This window comes from Chrysoperla carnea, chromosome 2 (assembly GCF_905475395.1).
Source record: "Chrysoperla carnea chromosome 2, inChrCarn1.1, whole genome shotgun sequence".
Lineage (NCBI taxonomy): Eukaryota > Metazoa > Arthropoda > Insecta > Neuroptera > Chrysopidae > Chrysoperla > Chrysoperla carnea.
The window spans coordinates 77,310,191-77,331,722 of record NC_058338.1 but is presented as its reverse complement, the minus strand read 5'-3'; the positions used below and the strand labels follow the sequence as shown (position 1 = coordinate 77,331,722).

The 21,532-nt window shown below is 29.0% G+C and overlaps 1 protein-coding gene across 2 annotated transcripts in view; it reads left to right on the top strand.

The window, feature by feature from the left end:
- Positions 1–21,532, top strand: part of LOC123292091 (ETS-like protein pointed) — a 297,704-nt gene that overhangs the window by 182,716 nt on the left and 93,456 nt on the right. Inside the window, exon 1 of one of the 2 annotated variants that reach the window (XM_044872621.1) lies at positions 12,245–12,347. The exons of the other annotated variant lie outside the window; for it this stretch is intronic. Coding sequence (XP_044728556.1) covers positions 12,275–12,347 — 73 coding nt within the window. The 5' untranslated portion in view covers positions 12,245–12,274. Of the gene's footprint in view, positions 1–12,244; positions 12,348–21,532 lie in introns of those variants that run through there. 2 annotated transcript variants of the gene reach the window in all.

The following is a 21,532-nucleotide window of genomic DNA, read 5'->3' as shown; positions in this document are numbered from 1 at the left end:
CAAGAAAATGAGAAATTTTCATACGATAATAAATTATTTCCTTTTAGTAAATTAAAATATTTTTTAATGTTTAAAATGTTGCCAAAAATATGTCTTCTATAGCAGAAGAATTTTTAAAAAGACTTCGAAATGAATTTTCAATTTCTCATAATAATTCCGAAAATTTTTCTTAGATACACATAGCTAATTAAACGCTTTTGTTACGACTTTGTATTTTATTAGGAGTACTTTTATGCATAGACTAAAGAAATTGTAAATGTTTCGATATAATCCTTACTTTCCTTACTTATATTATAAATGGTAAAGTAACTGTTTCTATCTGTATGTTACTCAATCACGCCTAAACTATTGAACCGATTTATGGAATTTAGTACAAAGATAGTCTAAAGTCTGAGAAAAAACATACGATATATTTTAATGCAAAAAAAGATCTGTAAAGGATTGAAATAGGGATTGAAAAGGGTGTGCTTCGAAAACTTAAAAGATTCTGCATCGATTAAAGGGGGATTGGAAAGGTGGGGTGTGAAAGTAGAGATGAACAATCGAATATTTTCAAATATACTCAAGTGGGTATCAAATAAAAGGGCATGACGTGTAAAATACAAAATTGAAAATTCCGACGCATATGAAAGTTAGTTCAGCTGTTTCAAAGTTGTGACCTCTTTTATCTGGGGCTTATTAAATTTCATAAAATTTACTAGGTACTTCTCATCTATTTCCATGCAATCATAATGTTCCACAGCGAAGCAGGATACAACTAGAGTTCTTGCCCTAAAATTAGGGTAAGAACCGCACCAAAATAATAAAATTGACGAAATTGTGAACAAAAGGAGGATAAGTGACGGCATATGAAGTAAAGGTTTAACACAATTATCTTTGTATTTAAATACAAAAATGATGGCAACTTCAGTTTTAAAACTGAAGTTGCCCAGCGAAGCGGGTAGTTCACAGCTAGTATGCGGCGTCAGACTAGTAAAATTGGATTGCCTATTTTAATGAACTACATTAATATTGTATTCAAAATTTATTGAACTTGAAAACAAAGTTGTCACTATGAGAAAGTTTTAGCATTTGAGTTTTTAGGTATCAAAGAAATATTTTTTTAAATGAAAACCAGATCTTAGAAATGAATGAAATTCCAATGGCTTCAATATTAAAGGATTTGATGTAGAAGCTGATGATGAGAACAAGAACCTTATACAGTCATACCACTGGGAAATAAATCCTTATGTCCGTGTTGTGTATGCATTTAATATACAAAGGGTTGTCGTGTTCTTTTTTTATATAGCAGCTATTCAAGTTTTGGCTACTGCTCGATGCCTCCTAATATTATCATAAAAAGAATTTTATAATACAAATTAAAAAAATAATATTCTTAACAGAACGAATGATCATTGTGTTTGCTAAATTATTTATTTAAAAACAATTTTAATTTATCTACATACGAAATCTTACGATTTGTTTTTTGTTTGAATATTAAAAAAACTTTGGAATGTTAAGAATTTTTCGTTATTCCCATAATTATTTAGTCACATGATGCTTTCAAATTTTACAACCTTTTCTTTAAGTTGCAATGTTTGTATATATTATGTATGTATTATGTTAGTTTGTCGGCCCAAATTTTGCAACCGAATTGTAAAGCAGTTATTCTCAACCGATTGAACTGAAATTTTGTATACACATTTACTTTGAATGATTGCCGTAGTGACGTCTTTCTATCCTAACGTCTTTTTTGTGGACTCCTAGAATATGGGTACGAATAAAATAAATAAATAAGGTAATAATGCATTTTTAAGGCAAGCATGACCTGATTTTCCAGCCGCTTACGGGTTATTGGATATGCATGCCTTTTTTTACTCCGTACGAACAAAGGTTTTTCATAAAATCACCTAATTAGTCCATTTCCAGTTGTCTGCCCGTCCATCCGTCATCACGATAAATCAAAAAGGAAAAGAGATAGCAAATTGAAATTTTTATAGCGTGCTCAGGACTTTGAGTTCGTAAATGAGCAACATAGGTCAATTGGGTCTTGTAAAGTTATCTTTTAAACCGTTAGAAATAGAACAAAAGTTTAGTCGTAAAGTATGTTCCCAATAAAGAAATAAACAACTTTTGTTTGAAATATTATTTTGTAAACATAACTGTTTACCTGTGAGGAAGCAAATTAAAACTTTGATGTCTATTTTCTCCGAAACCATAAAAGATATGTTGTTGAAAATTTCCAGTTAACTTATGCTAGTAGACTTGTGAAGGATTCTCGAAAAAAAATCTAGATAATACTTTCCAAAATTTCTCGAAAAATTTTTCGGGGACGAAAGGCCGCCATAATTGTATTCCTTTTTTGAATTTTCCTAAATAATTAAAAATAATGCACTGACATTCAAGACTTTTTATACAGGGTATTTCAACAATTAATTCAATCATTTGTTTTCTTTTTTTTTTCACTTGATTAGTTTTAAATTAAAAATACTTTTGTAAGGACAATTATTGTACTAAAAAGTAGAAAATAATTATTTCTATTATACATTATATAACTATTTGTAAAATTTTGAGGCGCTCCGAATAATTCTTGGTATTTTAAATTGAGTGCCTCTAACTTTTACTAATATTCATAAATGAGTTACTAATAGAATGAATTATTTTCTACTTTTTAGTTCAATTGCATCTAATTAATATTAGCGCAAATGTAATGCCAGGAAAGAGTAGAAGCAAATGAAACTACCAACAACACAATTTCAAAGATCTTGAAGCCCCAACTCTTCAAGGGAAATGGAAATGACAAATAAAAAGATTTTTAAATTCTGTACATATACATTTTAATTTTCAAGGTATTCGCACTTTTGTCCAACCCTATATGTTTGTTATATAAAGAATCAAGAAGATTCATAATGAATAAATAAAATTATAAATAAGATTGTTTTCTAAATGAATTAATTATTACATTAGAATGGTTCAAAAATATACAAAGAGATCAAATGAAATGTCGCCCACAATCAATTTAATAACTTACTTATTTACTTACTTTACTTTACTTAATACTCTGTATACTGTGGGTTCTATCTATATACTGTGTGATGTTATATTGGTCTTTGTCATAAATGTGAAACCACAATAATTATATACAATACATTAAATAACTCTTTACTTTAAAATGTGTACACTCACGGACAAAGAAATTCTAGCGCTAATAAGCTCATTTTTTAAATTTTGGGTGTTTAATATCAAGAAAACTTGGTTCATCAGAACAAAAATCCTTCTGGAAAATTTTGAAGTAATAAAGACTACGAATACAAATTAGAGTGGATTCAGAGCTATCTTTAACTTTTTGGGGTCTTCGGCATATAAGGTTCACGAGACCCTTAGTGTGTAGATATGGGTATCTACATAAGCAAAATTCTAAAATTATTAAACAATTGTTTTTATTTCTTTAAAATTACAATAATTACCGTTTTAGCTTTCGGATAAGCCAAATCTTCAATCAGTTGTTCAAAGTCTATATTTTTGAGGATATCATATTCTACGGACATTGCTAATCAATTATGTTAACACTGAAGGGCACTTGCCTAGAGTGCTAAGTGGAAAAGTGGGGTCTGAATCGATCGATTTTAAATATGACAAGGAGCCACAATATATGTGAAATGACTTGTCTAAAATATTCAGACTCATTGGCAGTGAGCGTCTGGTTGAGTTAAGCAATACTTTATTTATTAAACAACTTTTTTATCAACGAAAATTATTGTTAGTTGGGCATTCTTTATCACGGGGCTCGGAAATAAACGTATGTCGTTTTTATTGGAAGGAAGATAATTGAATAACAAATGCAAAAATTGTCTTGGTCGATACTTTTCGAAAAGGGATGTTCTCTGTCCCATCACTTGATAATCGCAGAATATAGTAATTTTTAAATTATGTTTTTTGTATTTATTATTTAATTATCCTCCTATTAGAATAACCAAAAAGTGGATATACTCCAAAGTGAAGTCGTGCAAGCGATTAAAAAGTTTCCAAGCCCAGTGAAAGAGAACGTCCTACTTGCGTTTCAAGAATTTTTGTTGATAAAATGTTGTTTGACTAAGCATAATTAAACCACTTAAAAATTTTTAGAAGTGCATTTTTCAATGACACCCGAACTATCAATGAATTTTTTTAATTAAAAATGGCTTAGTTTCTTTGCCCATGAGTATACAAATGCCTTATATTAGGTTGTAATATACATCATACACTACTATTAAACAAATTGAATTACCATTTGGTGGTATAATTTATATTTTTATTGTTTACATACCAAATTGAAACTTGTTGAAAATTGTCGTAGCCTTTTTGTTCGTGCAAGATTAGTAGATTTGGAAAAATTTCATGTTTTTGCTTGTGTTCTAGGAGTAATAGACCGAAAGTCAGGCGCGGATCTAGAAATTTGGGGGGGGGGGGGGGGTTCATAGGATTTTTGTCATTTTTGTTTTTCAATAAAATAACAAAAAAACCAAATAAACAAAGAAAACTGAATTTCTCCAATGAATCAAAAACAAAATCAGAATACTCGCATGCAAAAATTCGTCTAATTTGTTGGTTTTTTTTTTGTTTTTCGGTTTGTAAAATATTGATTCAGCTCTTTTTTTTGAAATGTGGGCTGTTTTGGGGGGGGGGGTCATGACCCCTGTGACCCCCCCCTCTTTAGATCCGCGCCTGCCGAAAGTGTTATTACCACCTCCTTTACCCTACCCTAAGGGCCCCCGCAGACTGCAGACTTTTTATCGGCCGATAGTTTAGTCAGGTTGGGCTGAAAGTGCGCACACCGAGCCAACTAAACAGTTTGGTTGGTGAACAGGGCGCAGACTATTCTCGAAAATGAAAATATTGTCCAGGAAAATTATTGGTCTCATCATACTCCGGAGGAGGAAAATCAACAAGAGATTCCGAGAGTATCGGGTGCATCCCATTCTCAGTGATAGATTAGTTAGTGGAAAATTTTACACTATGCATTCCAAATAACTTGATTACCCAAAAAAAATTTCCGCCTATTATTGAATGAGCATTACCAGCTTTAATGAACTTTTCAAGCTAATTGGACCAGCAATAGCGAAGGAGGATACAAATTTAAGACTTTCTATACCTGTGGAAGAGCCAAATCACAGAGCGAACTGAGCTATCGGCCGATTAAACAATCGTCATGTATGCGCAGGCGTGTATGCGCCAATACTGATTAAACAGTCGGCCGATAGTTGGCAGGCAGATTTGTTTGAATGTAATCGGGTAGCCCATCAAACTTTTTTATCGGCCGATACTGAATCGCTGTAGTGTGCGCATATGCATTCCTCTCCATACTGATTAAGAAGCCGACCAAACTATCGGCCGATAAAAAGTCTGCAGTCTGCGGGGGCCCTAACAAGAGCCTCGATGTGGTGAAAAACCTCTATGAAAGTGAATCTACTGTAAATAACATAGAGGATTGAAATGATCAGTAGGGTAATTAATTCAAACGGAAACACCGATTAAATGTCTTCAATATTGAATACCTTTCTGTATTCAAATCCTCGACGTAAATCAGTCAACATTTCCCAACTTATATTCCATTTCGTATTTTTCGAAATTAACTCTGTTTCTAATAGACACTAAGAATGAATCACATGGAATTGTTGCTATCTTCCGTTTCGTGTGTTGTCATTCAGTGTTGTTAGCTGTCAAGACCCAAAGCAGGTGTTTTGTTTTGTCACCCTTGTTATTAAAAATAATAATGGTAGGTCCACACGATACCAGCTTCACACAGACTTCTATAGAATTTTGCCTGCGTAACATATCAGTGCAAACAAAAGCTATGATGGTAAAGTCTTACATGAACATCAGTCATTTCAGTCTGTACAATGTACAAACAATAGTCTGTATCGTGTGGACCCACCTGATTATAACCCGACAAATCGATATTTTTCAGTTAAAAAAAAAAAAAACTCAATCAGATTTTTCTTATCTGAATCCTATCAGATTTTCCTAATTTGAACCCTATCAAGTTTTTCAGATTTTCGATCCCGTCGAGATTTCTAGATCCAAACCCGATCATTTTTTCGGATCTGAACGCTGCCAGGTCTCTCTCGATCAGGTTTTTCTAATCTGGACTATGCCAGAACTATACCGTTTTTTTCATCATTCATTCATTATCTTGTTTCAAGGTAAATACGAGTGCCAAAGCAAGTTTAGACTTGTGGTTGAAATTATTTGTACCTGATTTTCAAGTTTGACTATGAATTTTGCTATAACTTCATGAATATAGACGAAAAATATTCCCCTACCCTAAAATTTTCAGAATTAAATAAGACTGCTTTCAGTTTCATATAAAAAAAAAATACTTTCAGGATCTCTGGATCTGTACTCGATTCAGATGATGTGATCTAGACTCGATTCAGTTATTAGTCTTTTCAGATCCGAACCCGATCTGACTTTTACTCTGAACCCTAACAAGTTTAAACAGGACTCTATCATGGAAACAGTTTCATCGAAATTTCATGCAAGAATTTCATGTATTTTTGGAAAGTTTTAAACACCAAAAATTGTTGTTGTTGAGGTTTTTGTATTTAAAAATCACTTAAGTTAATTCATTTTTATTAAGATAAAACAATATTAAATATGATTTAACTAAAATAACATATTCATTCATTATTATTATTATTATATTTATTATAAGGGTAGTTGTTGAGATTTCATTTGTTTAAATATTAACAAAAATTAACAATTATTACTTAAAACGATTTAAAAGTTACTTAATTTAAAATGATGGTTTATTTTTTTATTTTAAGTGCTGTTATTTAAGTTTAAGTAGGTTTTTATTAAATAAATACAAAGTAAATTTGAATAATATTAACATATGTGTATAAAGTTATCACTATATTATATTGATGGTGTAAGTGTATTAAGAATATATTTCATTTCTCAAGTGCACTTGTAACAGTTTCGACACGTGTTGATTAGTTCGAATATTTTACTTCTACTATGTAGTTTAAGTTTTATTTTTATCTAAAAAGTGAAATTTAAAGAACCCTCGATAAATTTTTCGAGTACGGAATCCTAAACTCACACTTGAAACATATCTAAGAACACTCTTCATTAAATTTCCTCTTTCCTTAGAGCCAAACTGAATTGATTTTAAGGATCATCGACTATTTTTTAGTTGTTGGGGGTACGGAACCCTAAACTAGCACTTGAAACATAATTAAGAACACTCTACATTAAATTACTTTTCAAACGAAATAAAAAAAATCAAAATCGGTTCACAGACAGACAGACATACACATAATGGTCAAACTTATTTTGGTTCGAGGGTTAAAAAAATCTAAATCAAATGTAAATATAAAGATGATTTGTTTTGTATAAAAAACAGTTTCACCACACCAAACTTTATCAAAATCGCGCTTTCCGTTTAAAACGATTTCAAAATTGAAAATTCAAGAGCGTATAGCGGAACAACTTTTAGGCTTCTTAGCTAAATCGACTTACTTGAAGCTAAGCTATACGTGGTAGAGCGTTGTAAAGACGTTTTGAGGCCACTCTGTATAACATCTAATTTACAGTGTGTCGCATTTAAGATGAAGACATCCTCGTATTTTTTTTTAAATTATGGGGTAATCGATTTTTCATAGTCATTTAGGGTGATGGATCACATTTTTTTAGGATTCTTAACCGAAATCAGAGCTTTAAACTCTGCCTAAAAATAGAGAAATAGGGTCATTCTAGCGTCCCAGATGGTTAGAGATATCGAAAAAAGCTATTAAAAAAAGAAGCTTAGATTATTTTTGTATACCCATCCATATACCGATTTTCATTATCATATTCATATTTTATTTTTTTCATTATTTTGGTCTTTACTCAAAATTATTACGCGTTTATTGAAATATTTGAATACATAGCACTATTAAATTATCATTTCTCCCAGTTTTTACATTCCATAACAGTTATAAAAGTTTATTTTTTAATTTTAGAACTATTGTGCTATGGAATGTAAAAATTGGACGAATTGATAAGTTAATAGTGTAATGTATTCAAATATTTCTATAAACTTGGAATAATGAGTGTGGACCGAAAAAATGAAAAAATTAAAATGCGATTTTTGTCATGAAAATTGGTACTTGCTGATAAAAAAAATATACTTATAAAAAAAATATGTATATAAAATATAAAATTATATACTTATAATAAAAAATATAAAAAACAATTTTTTCTAATAATTTTTTTTCGATATCTCTCACCATCTCTGACGATAGGCAAAATATTAAGAATCGGTCCTATTTGTCAATTTGTAGTAGGCTAACTTTAAAGTTCAGGTTTTAGTTATTTTTTTCGATATCTCTCACCATCTCTGACGCTAGGCCAAATATTAAATATCGGTCCTATTTGTCAATTTGTAGTAGGCTGAGTTTAAAGTTGAGATTTTAGTTACCTTAAAAATTGCGACCCATCATCCTGAACGACTGTGAAAAATTTCAAATCGATATTCCCATTTACGGGTGTCTTCATCTTAAATGCGACACACTGTATACTATTCACCTTTGGAAATAAGGTTTTTTTTGGCATTTTTTTTCCATAGCTAGCTCAATTTTCTTCGAATTTTATAGCATTCTTAATAACTTCACATTCTCATAACTTATAATTCACATCCATGCTCCAAAATAGTAGTAGTCTGAATCCAGCATCGATTTTGTGTATTGAACATTTAAGCATTATGTTACATAATCGTTGAAATCTGAACACACATAGGTAAAAAAAACATCAATTGTAACATTAAAGGTAATTATCGATTAATAGCTAATATTTTTATACATATAAATCCCATACACAAAAGAAGGAAAAAGAAGGAAGCGTACCATAGATCAGACAACAACAAAGTTACACAAAAACATTTTACTAAAAAAAATTACAACATCCTACCCTTAGGCTACACACCATCAACATATTATCATCATCTATCTATCGTATATCAATCCCATCCATACACAACCATACTACGACTATACGTCGATATATTTATTAACCTGCCTGACAAAATCTAGCCAGTCAACTGACAAAGATAGGTACACATATGTTTGAACATTGTGTGCTCTTCATCTAGTGTAAAAAGTTCGTTTGTAGTAAACCTCATCCGGCGAAGATGATCGTTTATAGTAAAAACATACTCATACATATACAACAACAAAAGAAGTAGTGGTACCTTGTACAGTTGATACCCGGCTACAAGACTTTTTCATTCATAACTTATTTCATTCACATATTCTGTGCATACATTCAAATATATTTGTTAAACAAGGATATACATGTATCAATAAGCTATGAGTTTATATGTTTTATTCATTTTAACACATGTAACTAAACTTAAGTAATGAAAAAAGATAAATATACATATGTTGTGTATCTATCGGACTTTGTTTATCTTGTCTATTTTAAGCCATTCATAATTACATATAATTATACCATAATTTTTATATAGTAAAGTGAGATAGCATGTACACCTACATATGTAAATTGTATATTGATGTCTTTGTTTTTTAATATTTTTTGGGGTATTAATATCTTTTTAACTTTCTGATGACAAGTTATTATTTTCATCCCGTAAAACGAAATTGTATGCTTTTGCGTTATGAAAAATTGATCCCGAGGAGAGTTTTAAATTGAAGGGGACACCAAATTTTTAGAAAACCGATTCTTCTATAATTTATTCTTAGGCTTTTACCAGTTAGTCTAATATTTTCCGAGACTAATAAATAAGTGATTTTGAGTGTTTCGACAGCAGGATTTTATCATATGATAGTTAAAATAATGATAATTTCTCAATACACTAATAGCGAGGGAAACGCCCTTTTTTAGATTCGAGCTGTCGAAATTTTAGATAAAAAAGAGCATTATTGGAAAGACCCACAATTTCCCAAGCATGCTTAACGTTACGTATTTGCAAAAATGTCAGTGAAGCTGGATAATATTATTTGGAAACGAGGTGATGTTATACTCACAAATCTACCGTTGGTTCTCGTAAATTATTACCATACAGGATCCTTAATTCAAAATGTCAAATTACTAATTTTTCTAAGCAGCTTTTTTAATTGTCTCAACAAAAATGTATTTTTCCTTCAAAATTCTAACACCGTGTGTTTAGAAAAGGACCCTTTTCCGACTCTAACACAAATTTGATAATGTATGTTTAACCGAGATTTACATACAAATCACAGTATGCATGGTCAACTGTCTGGGTTGAAATCCAGGTTGGAGCTTGTAAATGAATGGAAAATCTATTGCGTAGAAAAAAAGACAAAAAGTTTTAATTTCTCAAAAGCGATAAATTATGGAATAAAATTTTAAGAACGATTTATTAATATTTTCGAGAGCTACAATCTTTCAAACATTTTTTTTACGTATTATATAAATAATTTTCCGTCACTTCCGTCAACCGTTCGGTAATCTTTAGCCCGGTAATTTTCTCACGCGTTCTGCACATGCATCAAATATTTCACGAGATATATTTAAATAACGATTTTATATAGAAAATAAATATACTTGTAGGTTATGTACCAGTAAGAATGCTTTCAATAAAAATTATTATGTAAATAAATCATAATGAAGTTATTTGCAAAAGCGTCATCTGCATTTATTAAGCTTATTATTAACATTAAATATTAATTACTATCACTAAAATTATTACACAATGAAATATTAAGACATTGCAATATTTTTGACAAAGAAATTTCAATGATACGTACCGTAAACTAAGGAAAGTACACGAATAGGCCGAAAATTTCCAAAGGTAAAATTATCTTGCTTACATCTTTACTCTCGAGATAAGATAAATTCTCACAATATCTGGAGAACTTGAAAAAAAAAAATTAAAAAAATTGCAAAATTCATTATTCGAAAATAGATAAACTTATATTAAGATAGAAAAAGTTTCAACCACATATGACTGAAAAAGCAACTTATTTATGTTTTAAATCGAGCATGAGGAAAATGCTCATAATAGGGGTGTGGAAGTCGCACATAATGAATATAAGACTAAGATTTATCAGAAAGCTCATGGTGTGGCAGGTCGGATAGTCATATTCACTATGGCTTTTTTTTTTGTTTAATAATCTGATGAGACAACTCTGTTGCTGGGCCTCTACAACCGAACACAAACACATATCTTTTTATCCATCATACAGAGTGCGTTCGTTGATGTTACAAACGAGAACGTGAAGCGGGTGGTAAAAAGAATAAGCTAGTATCGCGGGGCAAGAAGAGGGCATTAATATTCATTTTGTTGTGTTTTATTATTATTATATGGTGTATTAATGTCGTGCTAAAGTTTTTATTTCACTGACATAAATGTGTGTTGCAACACTGCATCAAAGTGCACTTGCAGGTGCATTTACGATTATCGAATATTTCGATCCAAACAATTGATTATCTATTCAAGTGATTTAAAAGTGTTCTCAGTGGATGTGTGGGTGGAATTCAGATTGATTATTTATCATGTGCGTGAATTTTGAAAAAAAAAATTTTCATTGCCATCCAATCGTCGCACAGTAATGGAGTGAATTTATATAATCAAATGTAATATTTAATTCCAGTGTGCCCACACATGTTTATTCTGATAGGATACAAATAATAGCCAATGAAAAATAATCAAATATTTTTTTAATAAATCGCATTTATTATTTATTAACAAAAACAATTGAAAAATGGACTTGAACTGTGTAAATATATGCAAATAAATTAAATTTTTTTTTTATATTCAATTGTGAGACATTTTATAACAGTGATGCGTAAATAAAAAAAAAAGTATGGTCTTAAACAACACCGAAAATAAAATTCGATGTCATTTAGTTTTGAGAAGAATATTAAAAATATAGTAAAACCACCACCGGAAGTATGTTGTAATACAAGTGACACTCTTAATAAAGACAGCCGTATATCATGTTCTCTTTGTTTACTGCATATTTTTTTTACCCCATATTCTTCAGGTGTTGTTGTTATTTTAAAAATATTTTGACGATTAAATAAAAAAAAAGAATTTATTTAAAATAAAAAGTGAAATATTCAGTGAAAATTATATAATTATTGTTTTTGTTAATTTATTAAATTATTAATTAATTAAATTTAATTTATTTGTGGACATAATTTTTTTCGTTTTTAAGTGGCGTAATTTAATATATATATTTTGGTTTATGTTTTTTATGTGTGATATTTCTAGTCGTAATTTTTTTGAAAATATAATATTTTGTTTTAATATATTTGGTCGATTTTAATAATTTATAATAAAATACAAATGTATATAGATTTATCGGAACGTTACGTCGGAATGGGAATAAAGACAATGAAACCCTCCAGTAGAACAAAAGGTAAGGCTTTTTCTTTTGGTAAATCTAGAATGAACATTTTTTACTTGAATTAAAGAATTTCCGAGTTGGTTTAAACAATATTAATTCAGAAGTTTTATCAAATGACTTAATTTTGATTGATCATCATATATTTATTTAGAAACGTCAAGTTGCAAGTTTTCCTTTTAAATTTGGTATTATTAACACTTTTGATAACACAGTGATTATAGTATTTCATTAGCAAAAAACTTTGGTTTGAAAGTTGTTAAATACTTGTGATATTACGTAAAAAATAAGACATTAGCTTAAAATCTTTTCATTTTTGATAGAAATTAAACGTGCAGTAAGTAAAATTTAGGTATTTAATAAGGATTAAATATGATATCTCGTTTTGATCAAATTTATCCACAAATAGTATGTAAGGATAAAAATATTAAAAAAATTATAAATGAAATATTCTTACATGTGAATTAAGGTTATTTTTGTATAAATACCAGAAAATTTTTATACATATTTTAATTTTTTAGTTTTAAGGTTGATCGGACATTAAGGCAATATATAGATAAAAATGTTTTATTAATTGCTTACTACTTAATAACTAATACATATAAAACAATATTTTTAAAATTGGTTTTCAAATATTAATATGTTGTGAATAGCAAATTTTGAACGACCGCATAAATTTTTGATAATGTTGCTCCACCTTATATCGATTTAAAATTAAAAAACTTCTGCTTTTATAAATTAAATCTCGTACATTAAAAAAGGATGTATAAACTTATATATTATTCACTCGTAAAAAGTTATACACTTAATCTGACATCTATATTATTGCATATTGTGAGTAATGTCGTTTATCGACTATCTGCATGGTATTGAAAAATTGTAATTAACTTCAACATGTAGTTTTCGTGTCACCCCATGCGTGCGCAAAGATCACTCTGATTAATTTTTCATATCTCGCTTAAAGAAGTATAACTTCAAAAATAGTCTTCTATGAAAATGGCAAATTTTTCTAACCCAAACGGAAGACGATTATTTATTGTTTTTAGTAATTAAATAATTACATAAATTCGATTACTACTGATGTTAGATGCTATCTAAATTTATATAATTAATCAATTTTCAAATAAAACTTTTAATTTCTGTTAAAAAAATTTTTGATTGTAGTGTAAAATTGCAGTGTACTGTCCGATTAATCTTGCATGTGCCAACAGTTTCATTTGCACAGGCTTAATGAATATGACGTTAAGAGACCCACTATAATCTTAAAAATTAATGTAATTCAAAAGTTTTGTTTTTTAGATGGTATTTTCTACACAAAAGTAAAAAAGAGAGGAGGGGGGGGTAATTAAAGAAATATAGTGTAATAGGTTTATATTTAATAAACATGTTATAATCTAAGAATACGCCTAGAAATAATAAATTTATATTATGCTTTATAATTCTAAAAATCTTAAACCTCCCGTTTCAATAAAGGAGACCGGTATGATTTCATAATACAAGCTGTACTTTTAATTACTTATTGCTTCTTTTTGCAATTACACTATTTAAGTGGTTTGTAGTTTTCGTTTAACATATTCAGAAAGAGATTTTACCATGATCATCCTGAATTTTCTCTTCGTCGGATTAAAAATAAAAAATTCAAGTTTTCATGTTTTCATGTTGATCTAGAGTGGAAACTCGATAAATAAATTTAACCGAGGAAAATGCTTCAAACGAAAAATGCTAGTTTCAAAGGCACACATCTTATATCGGAATCGAATTCGATCTAAGGTTTCAGGTTCAATTAAAACCTCACTTTAATTTATAATTGACAAACATTAGTTGAACGCTCTAAATTAGAAAGTTGTTCTTTATAAATACGCATTTTTTGTTTGAAACATTTTTTTGTAAACCGAATAGTTTAGGCAGAAATTGATAACAAAAATGGAGCTTTTTGTACGTTTGTTCATTCAATTTGTACAAAAAATGATATTTATAGAAAAAACAAACCACTTTTATTAGATTTATTGGACAATTTTTTTCGAAGAGCGCCTAGACTTCGCAGAAAAAATTGGGATTTTGTACCTTGCACCACAAGATTTTATATAAGGTTTATAACCAATCTGTTTTTATTTTTTCATGATAATTTTAAAGTAACAGTTTTGAAAGAAGTTTTCAAAAGACAAACGAAAACGCCCGAAAAAAAAATGTTTGTTAAACATCGTTGTGACGTAATAATGTTAATTGAATAATGTACATTGTTATACACCATACAATTATTAACATTATGACGTTGCACGATCTTTTACGAAACATTTTTTTGTCGGGTGTTTTCGTTTCTCTTTTGAAAAGTTTTTTTAAAATTGCTTGTAACTTTAAAATTACCATGAAAAAATAAAAACAGTTTTGTTACAAAACTTATATTTTCTTTCCATTTTTGTCAAATAAAGAAAAACACTTTTTCTTTCAAAATCCCCATTATACGAAATAATAATTTTGATAAGAAAAATTGTTATTATTTTTCGAGTTTCAAGCATATAGACTTCCAATTTCATCAACCTACATTATCTATTTTATAGAATCTATGATAGGTAAACTAAATAAATAATCGTCTATATAAGATGTAATATATATAATAAATAATAAAGACAGGTGCATTTAATACCTGTACATACAAAACATATGTAGATATATACAACAAATATAAATATCACCTTAAAATTAAAATTCATTATATTTTAATGCATACAAACAATATATATACCTATATACGTATATAAAAACTCTACACGACCTGTACTATAGTATAGCAATATAGCCTGCTTGCTATATTTATACTTAGTTTACTTTAATAGTTGTACTGTACCTTTTTTTTTAAGCTAAAATAAAATTTTATTTATGTATGAATCATGTGGAGAATATGGTTAAGGGTTCGATATAAAGGAATTAAAAATTAAAATGTTGTATATTATATTTGTCTTGTTGTCTTTAACTGGAATCTTTGAATGATAAGTAATGTTCTTAAAAAATATATCTTCAAACTAACAGATACCCGCCCGCATTGCGCAAAGACTACCGCGTTATAGCCCTCACTTATCTTCTCTTTTGTTCACAATTTTATGGATTTTAATTTTTTGATGCGGAACCCTAATTTCTTTCAAAATTAGGGTTCTTAAAATTTAACCCATGATAAACGCTGGTAATGTAAGTCGTGTAATTGTTGTAAGTAGCTGTTAAGAATTATAAAGTACCAAAAAAAGTCAGCAATAATTGTCCCACGATAACACACTATCGGGAGAAAAAATATGCTATGTGTTAATCCTGGTTATAAACGATTTGTGTTCCAAATTTCATCCAAATCCATTCAGTAGTTTTTGCGTGAAAGAGTAACAAACACCTATCCATTCATACTGACAACTTTCACATTATAATTATATCAGATACTAGATAAAATTTTAGGATTTTAGGTAAAATTTTTACAATGGTGTATATATTAGGCTAGAAATAAAAACGCTTGTTTTTTATTAACTACAACTTTTATTTATAAAGCTCAGTAATAAATCATCTGAAATTTTGTTAAATTCCCCATTTCTAATAGTATAACGGAATTTGAAAGACGATAATTAAATATTTGAAATGGTGGAAGTGACGGGAAGACCTATGTTTGGTTATCGTGATCGACGGTTTTTATACCATGTATATATGAAATATATCAAGGTATACTAAATTTTGTCTCAAGTTTGTAACGTTCAAAAATATTGATGCTATGAACGAAATTTTATCATAGGTGTTCATAAAATCATCTACATAGTCCATTTCCGGTTGTCTGTCCGTTCGACTGCAATATAACTCAAAACGAAAAAAGATATCAAGCTGAATTTATAGCGTGCTTAGGACGTAAAACATGATGTTGAGTTAGTAAATGAGCAACATAGGCGTGAGGGCAACAATTTAGTTAGAAACATTTTATAGTCACAACACAGTCGTTGCTTTAGTAAGTAACTATCTTTCTTTACTTACATGGCGTAAAAAACAAACGATTGAGTAATCAACACTGATTATAAATGGCATTTCAAAAATAAACTCAGCCAATTGTTTGTTTTCACTTGTTTAATAATAAATTTAAAATTAGCAGTTTTAAAAAATTTTATAAATCTCGTTTTAGAGCTGCATCAAAAATTTCAAATTAATTTTAATTGGCATGTGTTATTTGTCTTCCCGTTACCTCCACCATAAAAATTTTTATGTTTTATCGAAATTTTCTAAATTTATTTATTGGGCTTTCGAAATTTGCGTGACAAGTGAGAATGACAACATATGCTGCCCTTGAGCATTAGTTGTCATCGATAAATACTTATCTAGAAAATATTTTGAGTCTGAATTATTCCTAAATCAACAATTTCCTCCTTTGCTTCATTTCTTTTAATAGACGAGTACGACCGCCCGTTAAAAATTTTCAATTTAGTTACAAGCTTAAATTTATTGAGGAAAACTATTTTTGCCTATATTAATTCGTGTAGTAAAATTCAAATTTTCAGAGTGTTATGCGGACAATAGGACGTTGTGTGTGTGTCGGATGAGATAATTTTTTGTATTTTTATTTTTTAATTATATTTTTATTAGAATCTTAAAAAATTATAAACTACTAAAAAGAAAAGACTTCATCTCTCATCGATAGGATGTTCATAATTAAGTTATAAAAGAATTTCTCGCAATTGCTCGGAGTATATTTATCAATAACATCATATTCAGACCGATTCTCAGAGCTATAAAAATTGTTACTATTGGTACGGAATGCTAAAGACATTTATTCAGCTTAGAGTAAAAAAGTTTCAAACAAAAATAAAAAGTTGTATAAAATCGAATCCAAAAAAAGATAAAAAAGATAAAATATATTATAAAACATAAAATATAAGTGAATACACAATATTATATTCACATCATATGATAATCTTACACAAAAGTTGTTGATTTTTGTTGTTTTTCTATTGGACAGCTGCATGCATCCATCTAAGTTACTTACTTAACTTACCTAACTACTAAGTTACTATTTAATATATGTTTTAACTTAACTTTATCGTAAGATTACTAGATATTTATTTATTTTGAGTTAAGGGCATGTATAGAATTGTACGGTAAATATCTGAGTTGAAATTACTTTATAAAAACATTTTAAGCGATTTATAAATTATGTTTGTAACTTTGCCTTCGAGTTCCCAAGGAGCCTAAGACTAGAGAACTATATATAGTCTTTGTTAATTTAGGTTACAGTGGCTTTCCGAGAGCATACCTAGGTCAGAAAAAGCCCCATTGTGATACTTAAAGAAATAAGTTGCATATCCTCAAAGGACCACTAAATCTCTGAATCATTTAGACTTGCTAAAGAACATTGTGATTTGCTAACGTAGGATGTTATTAACTTCGAGAGATCTTATAAGTATTTCTGCAGTCAGTCTTCTCATACCAAGAAATGGACCTTGACAGAGGTCAATTATCGTTATTGCTTTCTTGTAATTGCTTGTAGTATACTTTTAGGACTAAGCACTCCGAATGTGCCTGCTCTGTAGTAGCCTCTTCTATTGTAGAGGCTCTTGGAAACTACCTAATATTTTCAACATAATATTGATCTTTCTTAGAGTGGGTTTATTTGGCAGTTCGCAAATGGAACATCTGCAAGTTGAGCGCCTCTTATGTACGATAGTCTCTTATCATTATAATTATATGTAATGAATGTCATATTTTATTATTTTAACTTATCCGTTGCATACGCCGAAAAATTTCAAACAAAAGCTTTCAAAAGAAAAATGTTTTTTATATTATGATACCTCTATTTTCCTGAAAAACGTATTTGTTTTTAGACACCTGTACAAACTCACAGAATTTCATCCTGGCAGCTTTCCTTGTGTTTCGCTTCGCTTTTATGGACGGAAGTGTGCATTTGAAAAATCATTAGATCATTTTATGTGCTTCAAGACCAACATTTTGTTTTTTCCTTGGTACAAACTTGAAATTTAAAAATATATAAAAAATTGGAATTTTAATACAGAAATTTTATTTTATGGTATTGTTTGTTTGATAATGTAAAAACAATGTCTGTTTGTTAAATTTTTTCAAGAATTATTCCTTTAAATGTTTCACGTTGTTAGTTGGTTAACTTTTATTACTATATGGTTAATATGAATACTATTGCTTTGATGTGGCTGTTGTTAACGAAGCTCCAGCCAAACATGTTTTAAAATTTTATTTTCTTTAAAAAGTAAAACATATCAGTTGTAGGCTTTATATAGCCTTAGTTAGTTTATTATTATTATATTAAATAAAAATGTATATCGTTTTTACATACATATATAGGATGATACGGAATCACTGTAGATAAGTTTGTGCGTATATTCCTTTTAAAAGTAGCGAAGTTATTAACGATTAAAGATGTCACCATCAAAGTGCACCAATACCTTTCCTCCGCGTTGTGGTCGTCCACAACCATGCGACAGGACAAAACCCAAATTAAAATTATACTTATAATTATTATCGTTTTTATTGTGATTATTATAAATATTTCATTTTCACCTAATTTTTGTTAATTAAAAAAAATTTTATCCTGTCGACGGGCTTCCACGAGCATGTTGTGGATAAGGAGAAAGTAAACGTTAATGGACTTTTGACACGCTTTGATTGGTTATCTTTAGTTGTTAATAGATCCGCTAATTTTGAGTTGTGAAAAAAACGGCAAAGGAAAAAATGTCTAATAATTTTGCAAGGAATAAACCCTCAAATTTGTATAAAGTGATTTCGGAACACCCTGTATATAAATGCGATATATAATGTGTATCGCTCATATAGTTAAGTCATTCGTTAACCTGATGGTGCCTCAAGTTATCAAATAACTAACCATGTACCCATCTACTCTGATCATCTGTACTAAATAATGTAATGTTTTGTTAACGATAAAGCTATTGCTTATTTTTGTGTGTATACATGTAGGAGAAGATGATGTACCTTGGATCACAATTTATCTACATATTTTAAGCCATTTTTCCATAATAAAAGAAACTCTCATTACAGCGCCATTATTCCCACACACAATGTATTTCTTTGAGAACTAAAATATTATAATTTCGCTATCAATAAAACCTATAATTATGTTTTATCAATATGTGACCTATGGTACAAAATCATAATGTACCAATAATCACACCTAACGCACCTAGAATACTCTTACCCATTTAACCTGACGATACTCAATTCAACAGTTTATTCTAGGGGACAGCATCGTATAAAACGTATGAAGTGATTGAATATGATCACTAAGTGTCGAACAACAACTTCAGGTGCTTTTTTGATTGATTCAGAGTGAATAGAATTTCTTTTTTCTCACATATACTAGGCTAAACTATTTTGCACAAAAAAATTTGATTTCCAATTTTCTTGAAAATAAATTCATATGGACCTTTCTCTCGATTTCTTTCCTTCTGATAAGTAATCTTTGCCTTGCTAGTAGTTGTGTCTCGTAGAATAGCAATATCTTTTAAGAGACTATAGAATTATCCAAGAGCTACATTGTCCGGAAGATACTACATCTTACCCTATTAATAAAATTCGTTACAATCGATTTACGTGTACTTACTTGTACGTTTACTTTCTAGTAACATATGTGTTTATTATGTTCATATAAATTATTTTTGAATATTTGTATATTTAAGCTGATATTAAAATTTTTTTATAACACATAATTGTGATGTAACGAAAAACATATGACATGTCTTCTTAGAATATTCATCAGCTGGTAGCTAATATTTATAAGAAGCTTTCAATTCAAATTCAGTTTCAATTTTAATCAAAAATAAAGCCAAAATTAAAATTTGCAAAATTAGATAATAAACATGGACGTAAAATTTATTAAACCACCACCTTAAAATAATCCAAACATACCCATACATTTTTATCATTCACGACTTATTATAGCTAAAAGCCATTCAAATCAGTCGGCTATATTTAGTCCGCTTGTTTTGAGAAATGAGGATGCTTTGGTGATAAATAAACAGATCGAATATGGAAAGACAAAACGTTTGAAAAAATAAATACTTTGACGATACTGTTCGTGGGTTTTTATTTTCCCAAAATTAATAAAAAGATGCCTATTTTTCATTTTCTTCTTACAGTACACAAAAACTCCCTTCTGGTTCATTATAGGTATCTATAAAGGAAACAGCAGTGTTTTTTTTTCGACCGATATTATGGCAATTTAACCAGTTTAATTTTACGGTTAGTAACTGATATTCAATCTAGATTTCGCTTACGCTTGCTAATTTGCTAGTTTTATTCACAACAATTTTTTTATCACGAGTAAAAATACCTCGTATAATCGATAATTTAAAATATTCAATTCTATTACGAGTTTTCATATTTCAGTATAATTTTTTACTTCTATTTCTTATACATCCTTCCCGATGCTTCCACCATTTTCCGATTTATAATTTTGTATTGTCATAAGACTTTTTTATGTATGACTAATAAGGATTATAATGCAACATATAATACAAAAAAGTTATCACTGATGGAAAAAGAAGTCTACCATTGAATTCGTTCGTTGGTTTAAAATATTCATCTTTAGAATACTACTGGTTTTCAAATTTGAGAATAATTTCAAAAAATAAAAAGAAACAAAAAACAGTGATATCGTACAGTGAGCAACCGGTTTGTATTCTCATAGATCACCCGAATCTTCATCACATATGTTTATTTTAAAAGTCTAATTAGTTTTTTTTTATTTTATATTTTGTATGATTAAAATATATTAATAATAAATCATTGATTTTTTAAAACCAAAATCACCATATTTATACATATAATTATGTATAAATATAATACAATAATTATTTATGACTTTTAAAAGGGTCACTGACATTTTTTATTTAATTTTTTTATTTAAAAAAAAAAAAGCTAACTATGTAGTGACACTAATGATGTAGATCGAACCGGGCAATTTGTGTGTTGAATTTACTTATTTGAAATGTCATTTTCTTGAAAAATGTTTAAAACTATTTGCAAATTATTTATTTATTTATTTCCATTCATAAATTCTCCTTATTTCTAAAAATTACAAAGCATAAACTCGATTTGTTTTATTCAATAATAAAAGTCATTGATTTAATTATTCGTACATTATCTGAAACCCTGAAATCCTTTAATTATTGTCCAAGAATTATTCACTATACTTACTT